General features: G+C 37.2%; 1 protein-coding gene across 2 annotated transcripts in view; it reads left to right on the top strand.

Moving 5' to 3' along the window:
• The window catches only part of COPG2 (COPI coat complex subunit gamma 2), a 195,203-nt gene that overhangs the window by 80,625 nt on the left and 89,964 nt on the right, over window positions 1–24,614 (top strand). For both annotated transcript variants that reach the window (XM_053554026.1, XM_053554025.1), the window contains exons 10-11: window positions 23,273–23,406; window positions 23,970–24,037. In XM_053554026.1, the coding sequence (XP_053410001.1) occupies window positions 23,273–23,406; window positions 23,970–24,037 (202 nt within the window). The remainder of the gene's footprint in view (window positions 1–23,272; window positions 23,407–23,969; window positions 24,038–24,614) is intronic.

Genomic DNA, 24,614 nt, shown 5'->3' with positions numbered 1-24,614 from the left:
ATTTTTGTGACTGTGCCAGCAACACATTGCCTTATTATAATAGCTTTATATTAGTGTAGATATATGCTAGAGAAAATCTTCCTCCTTTATTCTTCTGTAAAAGTATTTCCCAGCTCTTTTTTTGTAACCTTATTTCTCTGTGTGCTTTTATATAATTTCATCAGGAATTGCTTAGCCTTCCCTTCAGTGGAGTTTGCCTCTTCCTGAAAGATTCCTACCAAGGCCATCAATAACAACCAGTGAGTTCTAACCTAGCACTCTTAATCCCCAGAGTTTTCATTCATTGGGACTTTAGAGTCCCAGTACTCCTCCCATAGGTAGGTAGTGATCAGACATCCCAATAAATGGGCATACTGACAAAATGCCAGAATGAGTCTTTCATCTCTGTTTCTTTGGTTTACTTCCGGAAGGCCATGGTAGAAACCTGACTTGATGCCCAGTTTACTGTGACAACTTACATGTATCTAAGCACAGGTAGCCAAGCAGAACTCATTCAGAGCCTATTGGACAAACATTCATGGGGGGAAACTCAGAAAGACTAGAGTGATACCACAGACACTGGTCCCCCTGTTTCTCATTCTTTATAGGTCAGAGTAGAAAAGTCTAGCAGGGCATTTTCACAGACTAAGTTAGGTCTTAGGATCCTTGGGCTTTGTAGTTTTTAAGCTGCATGAAGTACAAAAGCTCCAACTACACAAAAGGCTATGGGATAAGGTAGTAATTTTGGGGACAGGACACAAAAATAATATAATGTGGCGTAAGTTTGGTTTCAGCCCAAGTTTAACAGCCCAGCATAAATTTTGAGGGGAAGTAGTCCCTCTCTGGAATAATCAGCAGATGAGATCCAAATCTTCTAAGTGTATATGATATGGTATGCTAGTGGCCTCTGTCAGCATTCTGGTGGGGGAAGTACCAGCCTCTCCCTTGACATAATGTGAAGAAGCGAGAGCCCAGGCTTCATAGAAAGAATTGATCATCTTACACATTTGCCTGAGTCCAGTTGGTATGGAAGTTAATAGGGAGCCAACTGCATTTCTGAGGGGCCAGCAGATCAGTTTTGGATAAAATGATACTAATTGCCACCTGTTAAACTCACTTGTTAATTCTTACAATTTCTTCATTAATTGTTTTTTATTTTCCATGTATATTATTATAGATGGCATGTAAAAATGAAAGTTTTGATTTTTTTTTTTTTCACTCATACCTTGTTTCCCTCTATTGTACTGACTGGGACCTCAAGCCCCACATACTGCAGTGGCATCTTGATCTTATTTCTCACCTCAAAAGTAATTTTCAGTGTTTCACCATTAAATGTTTGCTATATGTGATTTTTAAAAAAGACATCTTTCATTAAATTAAGGAAGTTTTTATTCCTAGTTTACTGAATTTTTTTGATGAATAGATTTTTATTTATTTGTTTATTTATTATTTTTTTGAGATAGAGTCTCACTCTGTCATCCTGGGTAGAGCGCCGTGGCATTGTAGCTCACAGCAACCTCAAACTCTTGGGTTCAAGAGATCCTCCTACCTTAGCCTCCCAAGTAGCTGGGACTATGGGCGCCTCCCACAATACCCAGCTAGTTCTTTTGTAGTTTTAGCAGAGACAAGGCCTCACTCTTGCTCAGGGTGGCCTTGAACTCTTGGAAGCTCAAGCAATCCACCTGCCTTGGTCTCCCAAAGTGCTAGGATTACAGGAGTGAGTCACCACATATGGCCTGATGAGTAGATTTTTAATTTTGTCAGATGCTTTTCCTGCCTTTATAGAAATGATAAGATTTTTCTCCTTTAATCTATTAATGTTGTTTAATTTTAATCTGTCCATATTAGTTTCCACTGTTGTGGTACATTGAGAAATTTTAGGTGGATTAAAGACTTAAATAAACACAGAACCCCAAAATTTTAACCACGTAAAGCTGAACATAAGAAAAATAATTTATAATCATTTGGTAAGCAAAAATAATGGAAAATATTGGTAACATTTACAACAAAATTTTAACATCTTTTATAATACACACATAAAGTTACACTAAAATAGAGTGGGAGAAAATATTTACTACACCATATATTTGCTACTCATGGAGGCCTAGTAGCCAAATACATAAAGAATTCCTGCAAATCAAGAAAAAGATAGCCTGCTAGAATATGAGTGCTCTCATACCATATTGCTGAGAGTATAAATTAATACAGATACTTTGGAGGTTAATTTGACAGTGTCAATTAAGAAGTCAATACATACACAGCCTATGACCCAGCAGTTTCTTTTCTAAGTATTTGCCACAAATAAACACTTTTACATGATCAGAAGGAAAATATACAAAGATGTCAGTTACAGTATTATTTATAATATTAAAATATTGAGAGATATCTTCAACATCTGTCCAATGAAAGATTGGACAAAAATTTTAGTTGTATTATGGGATATTATAAAACACCAGGAATTAATTCTATCTTACATTAATTATATTGCTCTATCTCTAGAAAGAAATTGCTTCATGAAAAATAAGTGGTAAGATAAATATGCAGCCTAATGCCATTTCTATAAAAGAAAAACAACTACACACTGAATATAGATTCTTCTGTGTATGTATGAATTTTTTTTTTGAATACCTAGAAAGATAAATAGGCCAAGCTCACACCAATAATTGTAGCACTGGCAGCAGGATTGCTTGAGCTCAGGCGTTTGAGATGAGACTGAGCGAGACTGAGACCCAGTCTTTACTAAATATAGAAAAATTAATCAGGCATTGTGGCAGGCACAGGTAGTTCCAGGCCCTTGGGAGACTGAGACTGGAGGATTGCTTGAACCCAGGAGCTTGAAGTAGGCTATGAGCTAGGCTGATGCCACGGCACTCTAATGTGGGCAACAAAGTGAGATTGTCATAAAAAAATAAAGTAAAATAAATTTTCTTTACAGTAGTTATCTTTGGGTAGAGCAAGAGGGATGAGGGGACCACAATGGGAATGACTGTCAAAGAGGACTGTTTCCCTTTTCTGAATTTTAAAATGTGAATTTAAATTTAAAAATTTAAAAGTAACCGTTAACTTAGAATTAAAATTTTTATTTAAAAATGGGTATTATGGTTTCCTTTTTCCTTCAATGTTAGCAGAATGATTCTTTTTCTTTTCTTTTCTTTTTTGAGACAGAATCTCACTGTGTCGCCCTTGGTAGAGTACTGTAGTGTGACAGCTCACAGCAACCTCAAACTCTTGGGCTTAAGCGATTGCCTCAGCCTCCCAAGTGGCTGGGGCTACAGGTGCCTGCCACATTGCCCAGCTATTTTTTGTTGTTGTTGTTGTTGTAGTTTGTAGTTTGCAGTATAAAAGTCTAGCATGTTTTTTTTTTTTAGACAGAATCTCACTTTCTTGCCCCCCGGTAGAGTGCCATGGCATCTTAGCTCACAGCAACCTCAGACTCCTGGGTTGAAGAAATCCTCTTGCCTCAGACTCTCAGGTAAGTAGGACTACAGGCACCCACCATAATGCCTGGCTATTTTTAAAGACAGGGTCTTGCTCTTGCTCAGGCTGGTCTGGAACATGTGAGCTCAAGCGATCTGTCCACCTTGACATCCCAGAGTGCTAGGATTACAGGCGTGAACCACCATGCCCAACCTATTAGTATTTCCTTTTTTTTTGCCCAACCTTTTAGCATTTCTTTTATTGAATTTTTTAATGTATTTTATTCTTATGTTATTTTGAATGAATTATTTTATTGATTTTATTTTATAATTTTTGTTGCCAGTATATAGAAATACAGTTGGTTTTTACATATCAATCTTATAACCTGTAACCTTGCTGTGCTCATTTATTTATTTATTTTTTTTTTTGTTTGCGTGTGTGTTGTGTGTGTGTATAGGGGTGCATGTGTATATATTATTCCTCAGGATTTCTATATACAGAATCATGTCAACTGATAACAAAGACAGTTTTACTTCTTCCTCTTCAAAATTAATACCTTCAATTTCTTTTTGTACCTATTGTACTGGCTTGAACTTTTTAGTACAGTGTTGTAAAATGGTAAAAGTAGACATCTTTGCCTTATCCTTGATCTTAAAGGAAAAACATTAAGCATGATGTTACCTCTGGAATTATTATTATTATTATTATTTTTAGAGACAGAGTCTCACTTTATTGCCCTCAGTAGAGTGCCGTGGTGTCACAGCTCATAGTAACCTCCAACTCCTGGGCTTAGACGATTCTCTTGCCTCAACCTCCCGAGTATCTGGGACTACAGGTGCCTGCCACAGCGTCCGGCTCTTTTTTTGTTGCAGTTTGGCTGGGGCAAGGTTTGAACTCATCACCCTTGGTATATGGGGCCGACACCCTACCCACTGAGCCACAGGCGCTGCTCTACCTCTCAGATTTTTAAAGATGCTCTTTTATGTAGTTGAGGACATACTCTTCTATTGCTAATTTTTGAGAGGCTTTTTTAAAAATCATGAATGGGTATTAGATTTTGTCAGTTGTTTTTCTGCATCCATTAAGATGATTAATGTGGTTTTTGTCTTTATATTATCAATGTGGTATATAACATGAATTGATTTTTTGATGTTAAACCAACTTTGCATTCCTGTGATCAGTGCCACTTAATTATAATGTGTAATTCTGTTTATATATTACTGGATTCAGTTTGCTGATACTTTAAGAATTTTTGTGTCTGTTAGGACACAAAATCTGTGCTGTTATGTAGTTTTCTGTTTTTGAGAAATTTTTGTCATGATTGTTATCTGAGTAATACTGGCATCATAGAATGAGTTGGGCAGTAAATATTGTTTTCCCATTTATTTTCTGGAAGAGTTTTTGAAGGATTTGTATTGTTCCTTTAAGTATCTGATAAAATTATCCAGTGAGGCCATCTAGATCTGTGCTTTTCTTTGAGACATGACTTTTAATAAGTAACCCCTTAAAAACTATTGAGATTTTCTGTTTTTTCACCAGTTTTAATAGTTTGATATTTTCAGGAATTTTTTCATTTCATATGAATTATGTAATTTGTTAGCATATGGGTCATAATGTTTTCTTATAATCCTTGTAATTTCTTTAGAGTCAGTAGTGACGTGTCTTTTTTTTTTTTTTTCATTTTTGATTTTGGTATTGGTATCTTTTTTCTTTTTTAATCTAGCTGAAGATTTGGGAAGTTTGTTGATATTTTCAAAGAACCAACTTTGGGTTTCACTGATATTTTTTCCTGATTATTTTTCTGTATTCTAGTCCAGTAGTTAATTAATCTTTATTAGATCTAATCTTTATATTTTTCTTTTCTTCTGCTTGCTGTGAACTTAATTTACTCTTCTTATCCTAATTTCTTTCTTTCTTTTTTTTTTTTTAATTAAATCATAGCTGTGTACATTAATGCAATCATGGGGCACCATACACTGGTTTTATAGACCATTTGACAAATTTTCATCACACTGGTTAACATAGCCTTCCTGGCATTTTCTTAGTTATTGTGTTAAGACATTTATATTCTACATTTAGTAAGTTTCACATGTACCCTTGTAAGGTGTACCATAGGTGTGATCCCACCAATCACCCTCCCTCCGCCCATCCTCCCTTATCCTAATTTCTTAACATGAAAGCTTATGTTATTGGAGATCGTTTTTTGTTCTCTATGTGAGTTTTTAAAGTTACAAATTTCCCTCAACACACTGCTCCAGCTGAATCCCATAAATTTGTTGTGTTTTCATTTTCATACAGTTTCAAATATTTTCTCATTTTTCATTTGATTTCTTCCTTAATTTTTTTGAGACAGATTCTCACTTTGTCACCCTTGGTAGAGTGCTATGGCATCATAGCTCACAGCAACCTCAAACTCTTGGGCTCAAGTGATTCTCTGCCTCAGCCTCCCAAGTAGCCCACCTCGGCCTCCCTGAGTATTAGGATTACAGGCGTGAGCCACCGCACCTGGACTCTGATTTCTTCTTGACCCATGGATTATTTAGAAGTGTATTGTTTACTTTCCAGATATTTAGGGATTCATTTGATCTATTTTCGGTTGTTGCTTTATAATTTAATTCATTTGTGGTTGGAGATCATGCTTTGTATGATTTCTGTCATTTAAAATGTATTGAGACTTGTTTTATAACTTAGCATTTAATCTGTCCTTGGAAATGGCTTATATGTACTGGAAAAGAATGTATAATTTACAGTCATTGGGTTGAATGTTTTACATAATCAGTTTGATTGAGTTGGTTGATTATGTTGTTTAGTCTTCTCTATCCCTGACGATTTTGTTTATATCAGTTATTGGGTGGCTGTAGACATCAGTTGTTATCATTCAACAGTGTAGTTCTTTCTTTTTTGTCAAGTTTGCTTTGTGCATTTTGTGGTTCTGTTGCTAAGTGTGTATATGTTTATCATTGTTATTTTTTCCTGGGGTTTTGACCTCTTTATCATTATGAAATCTCTCTCTTTGTTGTATAATGTTTTTATCTTAAGTTACGTGTTATCTATTATTAATATAGCCATTCCTGATCTTTTTTGGTTACTCTTTGTATGGCATATCTTTTCCCATCATTTTGTTTCTTTTTTAAGAGATGGGATCTTGCTCTGTCACCTAAGCTGGAGTACAGTAGTAGCACAGTCATAGCTAACAATAAGATTGAATTCCTGTGCTCAAACAGTTCTCCACCTCAGCCTCCCAAGTAGCTAGGACTGCAGGCATGCACCGCCATACCTAGCTAGTTTTTATATTTGTATTTTTTTATAAACATGGTCTCACTGTATTGCCCAGACCCCCTCCAAACTCCTGGCCTTAAATGATCCTCCTCCCTCTGACTCCCAAAGTCCTGGGATTATAGGCATGAGCAACCATGCTGAGCCTATCCTTTTCCATCTTTTAAGTTTCATCCTTTTTATATCTTTGAATCTAAAATATGTCTCTTTTAGACAGCATGTATTTAGATCTTGCTCTTTTTTAGCCATCTAATAATACCTGTCTTTTGGTTGGGATGTTTATACTATTCACATTTAATATAATTATTGATAGTGTTGATCCTTTGCTTTTTGTTCTGTGTAAGTCTCCTATCATATTTATTCTCTTCCTCTTTGATTTCTTTTGTTAAATACATATTTTTAGGATATAATTTTAATACCTCGGTCAATATTTTAACTTTTTGATCCAGTAATTCAACTATTGGGTATCTGTACAAAGGAGAAGAAGTCATTATATCAAAAAGACCAAAAAAACACCTGTACCCAAATTTTTACCACAGTATAATTTATAGTTGTAAAGATATGGAATCCACCTAAGTGCTTGGCAGTGGATGAGTGGACAAAGAATATGTGGTATATTTATATTATGGAGTACTAATCAGCCATAAAAAGGAATGAAATAGTGTCATCTGCAACAACCTGTATGGACTGGAGAACCTTACCCTAAGTGGTGTATCTCAGGAATGGGAAAAATAAAACACCACATATTCTCACTAATAAACAATGGGTACCTATGGTTATGTAGGACATGAAGGACAGTGGAAACTGGGAGGAATGAGAGATAAAAACTTAATTGGTTGGTACAATGTACATTATTCTGGTGACTGGCACACAAATAGCCCTGATTTCAGCATTATATAGTTTGTCTGTTATAAAAACACTTGCAACCCCTTAAAATTTTGAAATAAAAATTATTTAAAAAATACATTAGTCTGAGCGGTGCCTGTGGCTCCAGGAGTAGGATGCTGGCCTCATATACTGGGGGTGGCGGGTTCCAGTCAGGCCCTGGCCAAAACTGGAAAAAAAAAAAAAAATATATATATATATATGTATTAGTCTAACTTTTTTTTTTTTTTTCGGAATTACCTACTGTTTTTTTTTTTATTGTTGCGGATTCATTGAGGGTACAACAAGCCAGGTTACACTGATTGCATTTGTTAGGTAAAGTCCCTCTTGCAATCATGTCTTGCCCCCAGAAAGTGTGACACACACCAAGGCCCCTCTCCTCTCCCTCCTTCCCTCTCTCTGCTTTTCCTTCCCCCCCAGCCATGACCTTAATTGTCATTAATTGTCCTTATATCAAAATTGAGTACATAGGATTCATGCTTCTCCATTCTTGTGATGCTTTACTAAGAATAATGTCTTCCGCTTCCATCCAGGTTAATACAAAGGATGTAAAGTCTCCATTTTTTTTAATAGCTGAATAGTATTCCATGGTATACATATACCCCAGCTTGTTAATCCATTCCTGGGTTGGTGGGCATTTAGGCTGTTTCCACATTTTGGTGACTGTAAATTGAGCTGCAATAAACAGACTAGTACAAGTGTCCTTATGATAAAAGGATTTCTTTCCTTCTGGGTAGATGCCCAGTAATGGGATTGCAGGATAAATGGGAGGTCTAGCTTGAGTGCTTTGAGGTTTCTCCATACTTCCTTCCAGAAAGGTTGTACTAGTTTGCAGTCCCACCAGCAGTGTAAAAGTGTTCCCTTCTCTCCACATCCACGCCAGCATCTGCAGTTTTGAGATTTTGTGATGTGGGCCATTCTCACTGGGGTTAGATGGTATCTGAGGGTGGTTTTGATTTGCATTTCTCTAATATATAGAGATGATGAACATTTTTTCATGTTTGTTAGCCATTTGTCTGTCTTCTTGGAGAAGGTTCTATTCATGTCTCTTGCCCATTGATATATGGGATTGTTGGCTTTTTTCATGTGGATTAATTTGAGTTCTCTATAGATCCTAGTTATCAAGCTTTTGTCTGATTGAAAATATGCAAATATCCTTTCCCATTGTGTAGGTTGTCTCTTTGCTTTGGTTATTGTCTCCTTGGCTGTACAGAAGCTTTTCAGTTTAATGAAGTCCCATTTGTTTATTTTTGTTGTTGCAATTGCCATGGCAGTCTTCTTCATGAAGTCTTTCCCCAGGCCAATATCTTCCAGTGTTTTTCCTATGCTTTCTTGGAGGATTTTTATTGTTTCATGCCTTAAATTTAAGTCCTTTATCCATCTTGAATCAATTTTTGTGAGTGGGGAAAGGTGTGGGTCCAGTTTCAGTCTCTTACATGTGGATATCCAGTTCTCCCAACACCATTTATTGAATAGGGAGTCTTTCCCCAAGGTATGTTCTTATTTGGTTTATTGAAGATTAGGTGGTTGTAAGATGTTAGTTTCATTTCTTGGTTTTCAATTCGATTCAAGTGTCTATGTCTCTATTTTTGTGCCAGTACCATGCTGTCTTGACCACTATGGCTTTATAGTACAGACTAAAATCTGGTATGCTGATGCCCCGGGCTTTATTTTTATTACTAAGCACTGTCTTAGCTATACGGGTTTTTATCTGGTTCCATACAAAACGCAGAATCATTTTTTCCAAATCTTGAAAGTACGATGTTGGTATTTTGATAGGAATGGCATTGAATAGGTGATTGCTTTGGGAAGTATAGACATTTTAACAATGTTGATTCTGCTCATCCATGAGCATGGTGTGTTCTTCCATTTGTTAAAATCCTGTGCTATTTCCTTTCTGAGGATTTCATAATTTTCTTTATAGATGTCCTTCACCTCCTTCGTTAGGTATATTCCTAGGTATTTTGTTTTCTTTGAAACCATGGTGAAGGGAGTTGTGTCCTTAATTAGCTTCTCATTTTCATTGTTATTGGCGTATACAAAGGCTACTCACTTGTAGACTTGTGGACATTGATTTTATATCCTGAAACATTACTGTATTTTTTGATGACTTCTAGGAGTCTTGTGGTTGTGTCTTTGGGATTCTCTAAGTATAAGATCATGTCATCAGCAAAGAGGGAGAGTTTGACCTCCTCTGCTCCCGTTTGGATTCCCTTTATTTCCTTGTCTTGCCTAGTTGGCTAGAACTTCCAGCACTATGTTGAATAGTAAAGATGACAGAGGACAAACTTGTCTGGTTCCAGTTTTAAGAGGAAAAGCTTTCAGTTTTACTCCATTCAGTAAAATACTAGCTGTGGGTTTGTCATAGATAGCTTCAATCAGTTTTAGAAATGTGCCACCTATGCCTATACTCTTCAGTGTTCTAATTAGAAAAGGATGCTGGATTTTATCCAATGCTTTTTCTGCATCTATTGAGAGGATCATATGATCTCTATTTTTGCCTCTGTTAATATGGTGGATAACGTTTATGGACTTGCATATGTTAAACCAACCTTGCATCCCTGGGATGAAACCTACTTGATCACGATGTATGACTTTTTTGATGATAAGCTGTAATCTATTGGCTAGGATTTTGTTGAGAATTTTTGCATCTATATTCATGAGTGAGATTGGTCTGAAATTCTCCTTTTTGTTTGGGTCTTTTCCTGGTTTTGGTATCAGGGTGATGTTTGCTTATAGAATGTGTTTGGGAAGATTCCTTCTTCCTGATTTTTTTGGAATAATTTCTGCAGTACAGTAATAAGCTCTTCCTTGAAGGTTTGATAGAATTCTGGTGTGAAGCCATCTGGACCAGGGCATTTTTTGTTTGGAAGATTTTTTATTGTTTCTTTGATCTCAGTGCTTGAAATTGGTCTGTTCAGGAGCTCTATTTCTTCCTGGCTAAGTCTAGGGAGAGGGTGTAATTCCAAATATTGATCCATTTCTTTCACATTGTCAAATTTCTGGGCATAGAGTTTCTGGTAGTATTCAGAGATGATCTCTTGTATCTCTGTGGGATCAGTTGTTATTTCCCCTTTATCATTTCTGATTGAGGTTACTAGAGATTTTACTTTTGTATTTCTCATTAGTCTGGTCAATAGTTTATCTATTTTATTTATTTTTTCAAAAAACCAACTCCTTGTTTCATTAATTTTCTGAATGATTCTTTTGTTTTCAATTTCATTGATCTCTGATTTGATTTTGGAGATTTCTTTTCTTCTACTGACATTAGGCTTAGATTGTTCTTCTTCTTCCAACTCCATAAGATGGCTTGTGAGTTTGTTGATGAGCTCTTTTTCTGTTTTTCGAATGTAGGAGTCTAAAGCAATCAATTTTCCTCTCAAAACTGCTTTTGCAGTATCCTACAGGTTTTGGTAGCTTATGTCTTCATTGTTGTTATGCTCAAGGAAGTTAATGATTTCCTGTTTTATTTCTTCCTGCACCCATCTCTTATTCAACAGAAGATTGTTTAATTTCCATGCCTTTGTGTGGGGTTGAGCGTTTTTGTTAGAGTTGAGTTCCACCCTTAGTGCCTTATGGTCTGAGAAGATACAAGGTAAAATTTCAGTTCTTTTGATTCTGTTGATATTTGTTTTGTGTCCCAGGATATGATCAATTTTGGAAAACGTTCCATGGGGTGATGAGAAGAATGTGTATTCTTTATCTTTGGGATGGAGTGTTCTATATGCATCTATCAAGCACAGTTGTTCTAGGGTCTCATTTAAATCTCTTACGTCTTTGTTTAATTTCTGTTTAGAGGATCTGTCCAGCTCTGTAAGAGGAGTGTTAAAGTCCCCTGCTATTATGGTATTATCGGATATCATATTGCTCAGACTTGAGTAAGGTCTGTTTAAAGAATCTGGGAGCATTTAAATTGGGTGCATAAATATTTAGAATTGAAACGTCTTGTGTTTGTATTTTTCCCTTGACCAATATAAAGTGGCCATCTCTGTTTTTTTTGACTTTAGTTGCTTTAAATCCACATGTATCTGAAAATAAGATCACAACTCCTCTTTTCTTCTGAATTACATTTGCCTGAAAAATTGTCTCCCAACCCTTGACTTGGAGTTTTAATTTGTCTCTTGAAGCCGGGTGTGTTTCTTGCAGACAGGAAATGGATGGCTTGTGTTTTTTAATCCAGTCAACCAATCTATGTCTCTTCAGTGGGGAATTCAAGCCATTAACATTTATTGAGATAATTGATAAGTGTGGTAGTGTTCTATTCGTCTTATTTTGTGAGAGTCCATTGCTTAGTTTTATCTTTTGCATCAGTGTGGAGGTTAGGTTCTGTCCTTTAATTTCTGAGTTTTTACTTTGCTGCTGATCCATTGTGGTCAGTGTGCAGAACAGGTTGAAGTATTTCCTGTAGAGCTGGTCTTGTTGTGGCGAATTTCCTCAATGTTTGTATATCCATAAATGATTTGATTTCTCCGTCAATTTTGAAGTTTAGCTTAGCAGGGTACAGAATTCTGGGCTGGAAATTGTTCTGTTTAAGTAGATTAAAGATAGATGACCATTGTCTTCTTGCTTGGAAAGTTTCATTAGAGAAGTCTGCGGTCACTCTGATGGATTTGCCCCTGTAGGTCAACTGGCGCTTACTCCTGGCAGCTTGCAGAATCTTTTCTTTTGTCTTGACTTTGGACGGGTTCATCACAATGTGTCTTGGAGAAGCTCGGTTAGAGTTGAGGCGACCTGGGGTCCGATATCCCTCTGAAAGCAGTGTGTCAGAATCTTAGGTGATATTTGGGAAATTTTCTTTTATAATATTCTCTAGTATGGCTTTCATTCCTCTGTGGCATTCTTCTTCCCCTTGTGGAATTCCTATAACTCGTATGTTGGAACACTTCATAAGGTCCCATAATTCTGACAGTGAACGTTCTGCTTTCTCTCTCTTCTTTTCTGCCTCTTTTACTATCTGAGTTATCTCAAGAACTTTGTCTTCTACCTCTGAAATTCTTTCTTCTGCATGGTCTAACCTGTTGCTGATACTTTCCATTGCATCTTTAAGTTCCCTAATTGACTGTTTCATTTCCTTCAGCTCTGCTATATCCTTTCTGTATTCTTCATATCGTTCATCTCTTATTTGATTCTGTTTTTGGATTTCCTTTTGGTTATTTTCCACTTTATTAGCAGTTTCCTTCATTGTTTCCATCATTTCTTTCATTGTTTTCAACATGTATATTCTAAATTCCTTTTCTGTCATTCCTAACATTTCTTTATTGGTGGAATCCTCTGCAGTAGCTACCTCATGGTCCCTTGGATGTGTTGTTCTGGATTGGTTTTTCATGTTGCCTGGAGTTTTCTGGTGATTCTTCATGAGTGATTTCTTTTATCTGTTTCCTTGCCCTAATTTTCCTTTCACTTCCTCTTGCTCTTTAAGTTCCCGTACCTGTGGACTAAGGTTTCGATGAGTCCTTTTGGTATAGGAGCAGAGGGATGAGAAGGTTGAAAAGCAAGAAGGGATGAAAGAAAGAAGAAAGAACGTAAAGAAAGTAGAGAAAGGAGAGGGGGTGGGTAAAAGGAATATTGGCAAAAAGAAGAGAGGCACAGAAAGAGGGAGACAGAGCAATATAGGTGTACAGTCGGATACTTTGACACAAACTTAAAAAACTGCAAACTCTAGGGGTGTCTGGTTGGGTGGTTCCCTTGAGGTCAGCAACTCTTTGCTAACCTGATCAGACACAGTACCCCACCTCTACCAAGTAGAGAGGAAAGACAAAAATGCTATAAATCAAACCAAAACAAGCAAACAGAAAACTTTACGGGATAAAATTGGGTAAAAAACCAAATAACAGAGGTAGAAACACTAGCAAAAATGAAGTTCTAGTTATTGAAAAAGTCAGAAATGGGAAATTGTATTTATACTAGAAAACTGGAGAAAGAAAAGAAAAAATCTGTACGGAAAAGGTTGAAATTAAAAAACAAAACAACAACATCAAAATAAACGAAAAACAAAAAAATAACCAAAAACGAAGCAGTATATATATCTTGTTGAGTATTGTTTGAGCAACAGGTGGTCTTCTGGGGTATGAAATCTTAATTACCATGTTGATACGACTGCAGGCCTCTGGTGATTTCTCAAACCCCACAGGGTAGACACCCTAAGTCTCTCCTCAGTCCTCTTAAAAGGCACTGTAAGCTTTTGAACTTACTAAGCAGAAGCTTTCCCAGGAAAGTGCTTGTCGCTGAAATCACTTGTGAAGTGGCTATCCACTTACCCAGTGTGCCAAAACTGATCTCACTCAGCCCTGAGGGTTACGGCTGTAAGGCGGTTCAGACCCTGCCTTTAGGCTGCTCAGTCACTAGGTTACTAGTTCCTGCCCGATCCTTGTTCTGCAACCCCTAGGGTTGACCTTGTTGGCAGTCTCTCACAATGGCTCCCTGCGGCCCACAGCCAAACACTATTAGCTCCGTCCGTCCAGCTTAGTGACTCAGTCTGGGGTCCCAGACAATGCCCAAAGTTCCCCGCACTCCCCCTCAAGCTCTCCCCAAGGCAGTTCAACTGAGTGCCAAGTCCAAAAACACCAAAACAGTTCACAGGTAAGGCCTTCCCAGTTCGCAGTCTCACTGCTACTGCACTTACAGCTGTCGGTGGGATTAGACTTATCGAACACACGCGATTACTTGCCAGTTTTCCACTGTTTTTGTCCTCCTCTTGGGGTCCCTCTTGCTAACTCCCTGTATCGTCAAAGGGATGATTATAGGCAAATCCTACCAGCCAGAGATGTCTGGAGTCTTATCTCCCCAGACTCATGGTGCCCAGGTGCAAGGAAGCTGTTACTCGGCCACCACGTTGCTCTAGTCTAACTTTTTAAAGAAATTTTTTTTTAGTTGTTGCTCTAGGGATAATATGCATTTTAATTCACCATAATCTACTTCAAATTAATACTATTCAGTAAAATATAAAATCTTTATTCCAACGTAGTTCTACGCTCTCCTCTATCCTATTTGCTATCATTGGCATATATATTACCTGTGTATGTGTTACAGATTCAACTGTGTAGTGTTATAATTAATTGCTTTATACAGTTTTATTTTAAAACAGTTAAGAAAAAGAAATATGTATCTATAGAATCTTTTACATATCAATTTACATGTTTATCATTTCTATTGCTGTTTATTTTTCCCCGATAATTCATGTCACTAGAGTCAATCTTTTAGTCTATTCTTTTAGTACTTTTGTAAAAGAAGTTTGTTAGCAATGAATTCTCTCCATCTTTGCTTATCTGGGAATGTCTGTTTTAGCCTTAATTTTGGAGGATAATTTTGCTGGATATCGAATTCTTGTTTTTCATTTTAACACTTTTAATATGGCATTTTGTTATTTTATTCTCTCTGTCTTCTTTTGTTTCAGATGAAAAGTCAACCATTAATCATATTGATTTTTTTCTCTATATAGTGTAATGCATAGTTTTTATCTTGCTGCTGTCAAGATTTTCTCTTGTGCTTCCAACAGTTTGACTATGGTGTGTCTATATGTGTGTCTTTTTGTATTCTGCTTGAGATTTGTTGTGAGTGATGGGTGCATAAATTAATGTTTTTCATCAGATTTGGGGAAATTTTCAGTCATTATTTCTTCATGTATTTCTTTTGCACCTTTGTTTCTCACATTTTCTTTCTGAAACTCTTAGCATAGAAATGTTGATACTCTTTGTCATGTTACACAGGTCTCCAAAGTACTGTTCATTTTTCTTCCTTCTTTTTTTCTAAATTTTCTCCACTCAGTTAACTCGTCTTCAAGTTTACTGGTTCTTTCATCAGCCAGCAAAAATCTGCTGTTGAACTTTTCTGGCAAATTTTTTTTCTGGTCATTGGACTTTCCAAATCCAGAATATATAGTTTCTTTAAAAAATTCAGTCTCTTTTTTGGTACTATTTCTTTGGGGAGGCATCATTGTTGTACTTCCCTTCAGTTCTTTAGATATGATTTCCTTTTTTTCTTTGAACATATTAAGGTGCCCTAAAAGTTTTTACCTAGTAAGTTCAACATCTGGGCTTGCTCGGGGATAAGTTCTGATGATCGTTCCCTGTATGGGCCATACTTCATTGTTTCTTTATGTGTCTTATAATTTTTTTGTCAAAAACACTATATTTTAAATAATATAATATGGTAATGCTGGTAATCAGATTTCCCCCTTCCTCAGCCCCAAGGTTTATTGTTGTTGTTGTTTGTTCTTATTCTTCCTTTAGTGACTTTTCTGGACTAATTCTTTTGGCTTCATATCACATATAGCTACTGAAGACTTGTGCCATCAGATAATGACTTGACAGAGATCTTCTTAAGCTAAAATGTCTCCCATCGTTATACCAAGGAGCGCTATATATGTTGGAACATTCTTTCCACACCCCAGCAGTTTATAGCTCTATCTTAGCTTTCACTTCCTTCTTGCACAGAGCCTCAGAGTCAAGCGAAAGTGAGAGATTTGGTCTTTGTCAGGTCTTTGCTGGGCATTTGCTCATCCCTCCTGTGCACATAATCTTCAGGAGTCCCATAAATACTTTGGAAATTTTCAAATCTCCCTAAGGACATCTCATTCCTCAGATTTTTGTTTTTTCTTTCTCTTTCTTTTTTTTTGAAACAGGAGTCTCAGTATGTAACCCTCTGTAGAGTGCTGTTGTGTCACAGCTCACAGCAACCTCAATCTTTTGGGCTTAAGCTATTCTCTTGCCTCAGCCTTCCAAGTAGCTGCGACTGTGGGCACCCGCCACAACACCTAGATATTTTTTGGTTTCAGTTGTCATTGTTGTTTTAGCAGGCCCAGTCTGGGCTCAAACCTACCAGCTTTGGTGTATGTGGCCAGTGCCCTAAAGGCACTGAGCCTAGATTTTTCTTTTCAGTTTTGTTTTGTTTTTTAATTGTCTGAGCTCGGACTCCGAATATTTATTCTTTTTTTTTTTTTGGAGACAAGAGTCTTAAGCTAAAAAAAAAAAAAGAGTCTTAAGCTGTCACTCTGGGTAGACTGCCATGGTGTCATAGCTCACAGTAAGCTCCAACTCTTGGGCTGAGGAGAGCCTCTTGCCTCAGTTTTTCCATTTTTAGTAGAGACAGGGTCTTGCTTTTGCTCTGGCTGGTCTCAAGCCTGTGAGTTCAGGTAATCCACTGTCCTTGGCCTCCCAGATTGCTAGGATTATGGGCGTGAGCCACCATGCCCGGCATCTTATGTTTTTTTTTGTTTTTTTAATTAATATTAAATCATACCTGTGTACATTAATGCGATCTTGGGGCACCATACACTGGTTTTATAAACAGTTTGACACATTTTTTTTTTTTTTTTTTTTTATTGTTGGGGATTCATTGAGGGTACAATAAGCCAGGTTACACTGATTGCAATTGTTAGGTAAAGTCCCTCTTGCAATCATGTCTTGCCCCCATAAAGTGTGACACACACCAAGTACCCACCCACCTCCCTCCTTCCCTCTTTCTGTTTCCCCCCATAACCATAATTGTCATTAATTGTCCTCATATCAAAATTGAGTACATAGGATTCATGCTTCTCCATTCTTGTGATGCTTTACTAAGAATAATGTCTTCCACGTCCATCCAGGTTAATACGAAGGATGTAAAGTCTCCATTTTTTTAATGGCTGAATAGTATTCCATGGTATACATATACCACAGCTTGTTAATCCATTCCTGGGTTGGTGGGCATTTAGGCTGTTTCCACATTTTGGCGATTGTAAATTGAGCTGCAATAAACAGTCTAGTACAAGTGTCCTTATGATAAAAGGATTTCTTTCCTTCTGGGTAGATGCCCAGTAATGGGATTGCAGGATCAAATGGGAGGTCCAGCTTGAGTGCTTTGAGGTTTCTCCGTACTTCCTTCCAGAAAGGTTGTACTAGTTTGTAGTCCCACCAGCAGTGTAAAAGTGTTCCCTTCTCTCCACATCCACGCCAGCATCTGCAGTTTTGAGATTTTGTGATGTGGGCCATTCTCACTGGGGTTAGATGATATCTCAGGGTTGTTTTGATTTGCATTTCTGTAATATATAGAGATGATGAACATTTTTTCATGTGTTTGTTAGCCATTCGTCTGTCTTCTTGGAGAAGGTTCTATTCATGTCTCTTGCCCATTGATATATGGGATTGTTGGCTTTTTTCATGTGGATTAATTTGAGTTCTCTATAGATCCTAGTTATCAAGCTTTTGTCTGATTGAAAATATGCAAATATCCTTTCCCATTGTGTAGGTTGTCCCTTTGCTTTGGTTATTGTCTCCTTGGCTGTACAGAAGCTTTTCAGTTTAATGAAGTCCCATTTGTTTATTGTTGTTGTTGTTGCAATTGCCATGGCAGTCTTCTTCATGGAGTCTTTCCCCAGGCCAATATCTTCCAGTGTTTTTCCTGTGCTTTCTTGGAGGATTTTTATTGTTTCATGCCTTAAGTTTAAGTCCTTTATCCATCTTGAATCAATTTTTGTGAGTGGGGAAAGGTGTGGGTCCAGTTTCAGTCTTTTACATGTAGACATCCAGTTCTCCCAACACCATTTATTGAATAGGGAGTCTTTCCCCCAAGGTATGTTCTTGTTTGGTTTATCAAAGATTAGGTGGTTGTAAAATGTTAGTTTCATTTCTTGGTTTTCAATTCGATTCCAAGTGTCTATGTCTCTGTTTTTGTGCCAGTACCATGCTGTCTTGAGCACTATGGCTTTGTAGTACAGACTAAAATCTGGTATGCTGATGCCCCCAGCTTTATTTTTGTTACAGAGAACTGCCTTAGCTATACGGGGTTTTTTTCCAGTTCCATACAAAATGCAGAATCATTTTTTCCAAATCTTGAAAGTACGATGTTGGTATTTTGATAGGAATGGCATTGAATAGGTAGATTGCTTTGGGAAGTATAGACATTTTAACAATGTTGATTCTTCCCATCCATGAGCATGGTATTTTCTTCCATTTGTTAATATCCTCTGCTATTTCCTTTCTGAGGATTTCATAGTTTTCTTTATAGAGGTCCTTCACCTCCTTCGTTAGGTATATTCCTAGGTATTTCATTTTCTTTGAGAGTATGGTGAAGGGAGTTGTGTCCTTAATTAGCTTCTCATCTTGACTGTTATTGGTGTACACAAAGGCTACTGACTTGTGGACATTGATTTTATATCCTGAAACATTACTGTATTTTTTGATGACTTCTAGGAGTCTTGTGGTTGAGTCTTTGGGGTTCTCTAAGTATAAGATCATGTCGTCAGCAAAGAGGGAGAGTTTGACCTCCTCTGCTCCCATTTGGATTCCCTTTATTTCCTTGTCTTGCCTAATTGTATTGGCTAGAACTTCCAGCACTATGTTGAATAGTAAAGGTGACAGAGGACAACCTTGTCTGGTTCCAGTTCTAAGAGGAAAAGCTTTGAGTTTTACTCCATTCAGTAAAATATTGGCTGTGGGTTTGTCATAGATAGCTCCAATCAGTTTTAGAAATGTGCCACCTATGCCTGTACTCCTCAGTGTTCTAATTAGAAAAGAATGCTGGATTTTATCCAATGCTTTTTCTGCATCTATTGAGAGGATCATGTGATCTTTATGTTTGCCTCTGTTAATATGGTGGATAACGTTTATAGACTTGCGTATGTTAAACCAGCCTTGCATCCCTGGGATGAAGCCTACTTGATCATGATGAATGACTTTTTTAATGATAAGCTGTAATCTATTGGCTAGGATTTTGTTGAGAATTTTTGCGTCTATGTTCATAAGTGAGATTGGTCTGAAATTCTCCTTTTTGTTTGGGTCTTTTCCTGGTTTTGGTATCAGGGTGATGTTTGCTTCATAGAATGTGTTGGGGAAGATTCCTTCTTCCTCAATTTTTTGGAATAATTTCTGCAGTACAGGAATAAGCTCTTCCTTGAAGGTTTGATAGAATTCTGGAGTGAAGCCATCTGGACCAGGGCATTTTTTGTTTGGAAGATTTTTTATTGTTTCTTTGATCTCAGTGCTTGAAATTGGTCTGTTCAGGAGCTCTATTTCTTCCTGGCTGAGTCTAGGGAGAGGGTGTGATTCCAAATATTGATCCATTTCTTTCACATTGTCAAATTTCTGGGCATAGAGTTTCTGGTAGTATTCAGAGATGATCTCTTGTATCTCTGTGGGATCAGTTGTTATTTCCCCTTTATCATTTCTGATTGAGGTTACTAGAGATTTTACTTTTCTATTCCTCGTTAGTCTGGCCAATGGTTTATCTATTTTATTTATTTTTTCAAAAAACCAACTCCTTGTTTCATTAATTTTCTGAATGATTCTTTTGTTTTCAATTTCATTGATCTCTGATTTGATTTTGGATATTTCTTTTCTTCTACTGAGTTTAGGCTTAGATTGTTCTTCTTTTTCCAATTCCATAAGATCTCTTGTGAGATTGTTGATGCGCTCTCTTTCTGTTTTTCGAATGTAGGCATCTAAAGCGATGAATTTTCCTCTCAAAACTGCTTTTGCAGTATCCCACAGGTTTTGGTAGCTAGTGTCTTCATTGTTGTTATGCCCAAGGAAGTTAATGATTTCCTGTTTTATTTCTTCCTGTACCCATCTGTTATTCAACAGAAGATTGTTTAGTTTCCATGCCTTTGGGTGGGGTCGAGCATTTTTGTTAGAGTTGAGTTCCACCCTTAGTGCCTTATGGTCTGAGAAGATACAAGGTAAAATTTCAATTCTTTTGATTCTGTTGATATTTGTTTTGTGTCCCAGGATATGATCAATTTTGGAAAACGTTCCATGGGGTGATGAGAAGAATGTGTATTCTTTATCTTTGGGATGGGGTGTTCTATATGCGTCTATCAAGCATAGTTGTTCTAGGGTCTCATTTAAGTCTCTTATATCCTTGTTTAATTTCTGTTTAGAGGATCTGTCCAGCTCTGTAAGAGGAGTGTTAAGGTCCCCTGTTATGATGGTATTATCAGATATCATATTGCTTAGACTGAGTAAGGTCTGTTTAAAGAATCTGGGAGCATTTAAATTGGGTGCATAGATATTTAGAATTGAAATGTCTTCTTGTTTTATTTTTCCCTTGACCAATATAAAGTGACCATCTTTGTCTTTTTTGACTTTAGTTGCTTTAAATCCACATGTATCTGAAAATAAGATTGCAACTCCTCTTTTCTTTTGAATTCCATTTGCCTGAAAAATTGTCTTCCAACCCTTGACTCGGAGCTTTAATTTGTCATTTGAAGCCAGGTGTGTTTCTTGCAGACAGCAAATGGATGGCTTGTGTTTTTTAATCCAGTCAACCAATCTATGTCTCTTCAGTGGGGAATTCAAGCCATTAACATTTATTGAGATAATTGATAAGTGTGGTAGTGTTCTATTCGTCGTATTTTGTGAGAGTCCATTGCTTAGTTTTATCTTTTGCATCAGTGTGGAGGTTAGGTTCTGTCCTTTAATTTCTGAGTTCTTACTTTGCTGCTGATCCATTGTGGTGGTCAGTGTGTAGAACAGGTTGAAGTATTTCCTGTAGAGCTGGTCTTGTTGTGGTGAATTTCCTCAATGTTTGTATATCCGTAAATGATTTGATTTCTCTGTCAATTTTGAAGCTTAGCTTAGCAGGGTACAGAATTCTGGGCTGGAAATTGTTCTGTTTAAGTAGATTAAAGGTAGAGGACCATTGTCTTCTTGCTTGGAAAGTTTCATTAGAGAAGTCTGCGGTCACTCTGATGGATTTGCCCCTGTAGGTCAACTGGCGCTCACTCCTGGCAGCTTGCAGAATCTTTTCTTTTGTCTTGACTTTGGACAGGTTCATCACAATGTGTCTTGGAGAAGCTCGGTTAGAGTTGAGGCGACCTGGGGTCCGATATCCCTCTGAAAGCAGTGTGTCAGAATCTTTGGTGATGTTTGGGAAATTTTCTTTTATAATATTCTCTAGTATGGCTTCCATTCCTCTGTGGCATTCTTCTTTCCCTTCTGGAATTCCTATAACTCGTATGTTGGAACACTTCATAAAGTCCCATAATTCTGACAGTGAACGTTCTGCTTTCTCTCTCTTCTTTTCTGTCTCTTTTACTATCTGAGTTATCTCAAAAACTTTGTCTTCTACCTCTGAAATTCTTTCTTCAGCATGGTCTAACCTGTTGCTGATACTTTCCATTGCATCCTTAAGTTCCCTAATTGACTGTTTCATTTCCTTCAGCTCTGCTATATCCTTTTTATATTCTTCATATCGTTCATCTCTTATTTGATTCTGTTTTTAGATTTCCTTTTGGTTATTTTCCACTTTATTAGCAGTTTCCTTCATTGTTTCCATCATTTCTTTCATTGTTTTCAACATGTGTATTCTAAATTCCCTTTCTGTCACTCCTAACATTTCTGTATAGGTGGAATCCTCTGCAGTAGCTACCTCATGGTCCCTTGGAGAGGTTGTTCTGGACTGGTTCTTCATGTTTCTTGGAGTTTTCTGCTGATTCTTCCTCATGGGTGATTTCTTTTATCTGTTTCCTTGCCCTAATTTTCCTTTCACTTCTTCTTGCTCTTTAAGTTCTCGTGCCTGTGGAAGTTGCAGGCGGGTTTAGACGGATTGAACACACGCGACCACTTGCCGGTTTTCCACTGTTTTAGTCCTCCTCTTGGGGTCCAGAAGTCTCTCGCTGACTCCCTGTATCCTCTCAGGGGTGATGATAGGCAGATCCCACCAGCCAGAGATGCCTGGAGTCCTATCTCCCCAGACTCACGGTGCCCAGATGCAAGGAAGCTGTTACTCGGCTGCCATCTTGCTCCCATCAGTCTTGATTCTTAATGGATCTCTAAGCCCTGCGAACTGTTTTGGTGTCCATGGACTTGGCACTGAGTTGAACTCCCTTGGGGAGGGCCTGAGCGGGAGTGCAGAGAACTTTGGCCGTTGTCTAGAGCCCCAGTCTGAGCCGCTGAGCCAGACTGAGCTAATAGTGTTTTTCAGTTTGACACATTTTCATCACACTGGTTAACATAGCCTTCCTGGCATTTTCTTAGTTATTGTATTAAGACAAGTATATCCTACCTTTAGTAAGTTTCACATGTACACTTGTAAGATGCACCGCAGGTGTAATCCCACCAATCACCCTCCCTCTGCCCTTCCTCTTCCCTGCCTCCCCTCCCTCTCCACCTTCCCCTTCTTGTTTGTCCCTGCTAGCATTTCTGCTTCTGGCAGCTACATTATTAACCAATTGCCACTGATATTTTTGGACAGAGTCCCTGGGGACAAGGGTTTCCTCCCTGAATGAGCTCTGAGTCAAGTGAAATAAAGATTAGCATGTGAATGGCTTTTCTGGGGAGCATCAAGCAGGTCAAATAGTGACAGTTCTATGGGGATGAGGCTTTCACTGCTAGGCTGCTGGTGTTCACAGCTGCTATGGTTTTAAGACTGCTGGTTTTCCAGCCTAACATGGAACTGGGAAAAGGAGAATGGAAATTGGGAATAGTGTCAGTTAAAACACAAAAGTTTCGCCATTCTTATCAAGATTCAGCTGTTTTCCTTGAAGAATCCTCATGTAATTATTATAAGTCCTTGACTAATTTTTAGAGTTCTAAAAAAGTGATTTTGAGTCAGTTTTTGACAATTGTACTCAATTGCTTTTTGGAGTAGTAAATTTGCAGAGGTCTTTCATCTGCCATTCAAAAGTGCTTCTCAATCTGTTTGTGCCCTTAACTCCTTGCTTATTGCCTTTTTATTTGATATCTAAATAATGCCCTACATATATATATATATACACACATACATATATATTTATTGGCAGCCATGAAAGTCCACTCTTTGATTTCATCGAAAGCTGCTTGCGAAATAAACATGAAATGGTTATTTATGAAGCTGCTTCAGCTATTATCCATCTTCCTAATTGTACTGCAAGAGAGTTGGCACCTGCTGTTTCAGGTTAGTTGTATAGTTGTATATTTGATGGCTGACTTTTGTTTTATGTTTTTAAATTTTTGTTTTACATTTCGTGGGCCTACAGAACAGGTACTAAGAATAATTTTTGAACTTTAGCTCTGTACATACAGGCTTTGCATTCTGATACCTTTTATGTAGCTTTAGTTCTTCTTTACTGTATTACTTGCATTTTTGAAGTTTCTATTTCCCCATATAAAACTTATAAAAAAATTTTAGTTAGTAGACAAATAAGGTCTTCAGTTTTCCTTAATGATTGAAAAGCCCATTTGCTCTTCTGTCACTATTTCTTCTACCATTTAAATTCAAATATTAGTGAGTATCCCAATTCAGAAAATAAAGAGCAAACTTTGTTTCCTACTAATTTAGTTTTCATAACTGAACAAAAAATGCTTTTTTTATTTTCTGAGGATATACTTTTCATGTGAATCTTTGATGCTGTGATTATATTTCCTTATGCATATTTTGAATATGATTCACTGTGTACTATATTTTCAGCTATATGAGATATGAGGAAATGAGCAATATTTGTCTTTTTTTTTTTTAAGTTCTTCAACTTTTCTGTAGTTCTCCTAAGCCAGCCTTGAGATATGCAGCTGTGAGGACCTTGAACAAGGTAGGTGTCCCTTCGCTAACTACTGACTTACATCAACAGCTGTATTTCATGTGTGTATATATAGTGTACGTATATACTGTGTTTGATTGAGAAATATTAAATGCGAAGCATTTGGCTTTCTCTCCAGGATTAGTATATAGGATTCATGAGCTTCATGTCTATTGTGAAGTGTCCTTAAGAATGGCTATTTTTATGATTATTTAGGTCAAGATTACAACCTTCATTTCTGACTTCTAAGCATTTTATATACTGTTCAATATGCTTTCTGTTTGCCAGAAGTGGCTATTTCAATTTAAATTGATTAAAATTAAATTAAAAATTCAGTTCGTTGGTGGTACTAGTCATACTTCTTGTGCTCATAACCATATGATTAGTACCTATCATATTGGACAGTGCGATACTGAACCATTTCTATCACTGAGGAAAGTTCACTTACACAGTGCTATCTACAACAGCACCGTCCACTGGAGGCCCAGTGTGAGTCACATACATAATTTTACTTTATTTTATTTTTTATTGTTTGCAATTCATAGGTTACACTTAACTGCATTTGTTAGGTAAAGTCCCTCTTATAATT

The sequence above is a fragment of the Nycticebus coucang genome, chromosome 11 (genome assembly GCF_027406575.1).
Source record: "Nycticebus coucang isolate mNycCou1 chromosome 11, mNycCou1.pri, whole genome shotgun sequence".
Lineage (NCBI taxonomy): Eukaryota > Metazoa > Chordata > Mammalia > Primates > Lorisidae > Nycticebus > Nycticebus coucang.
Note: the sequence above shows the minus strand (reverse complement) of the source record. Positions and strands in the feature narration are given on the sequence as shown.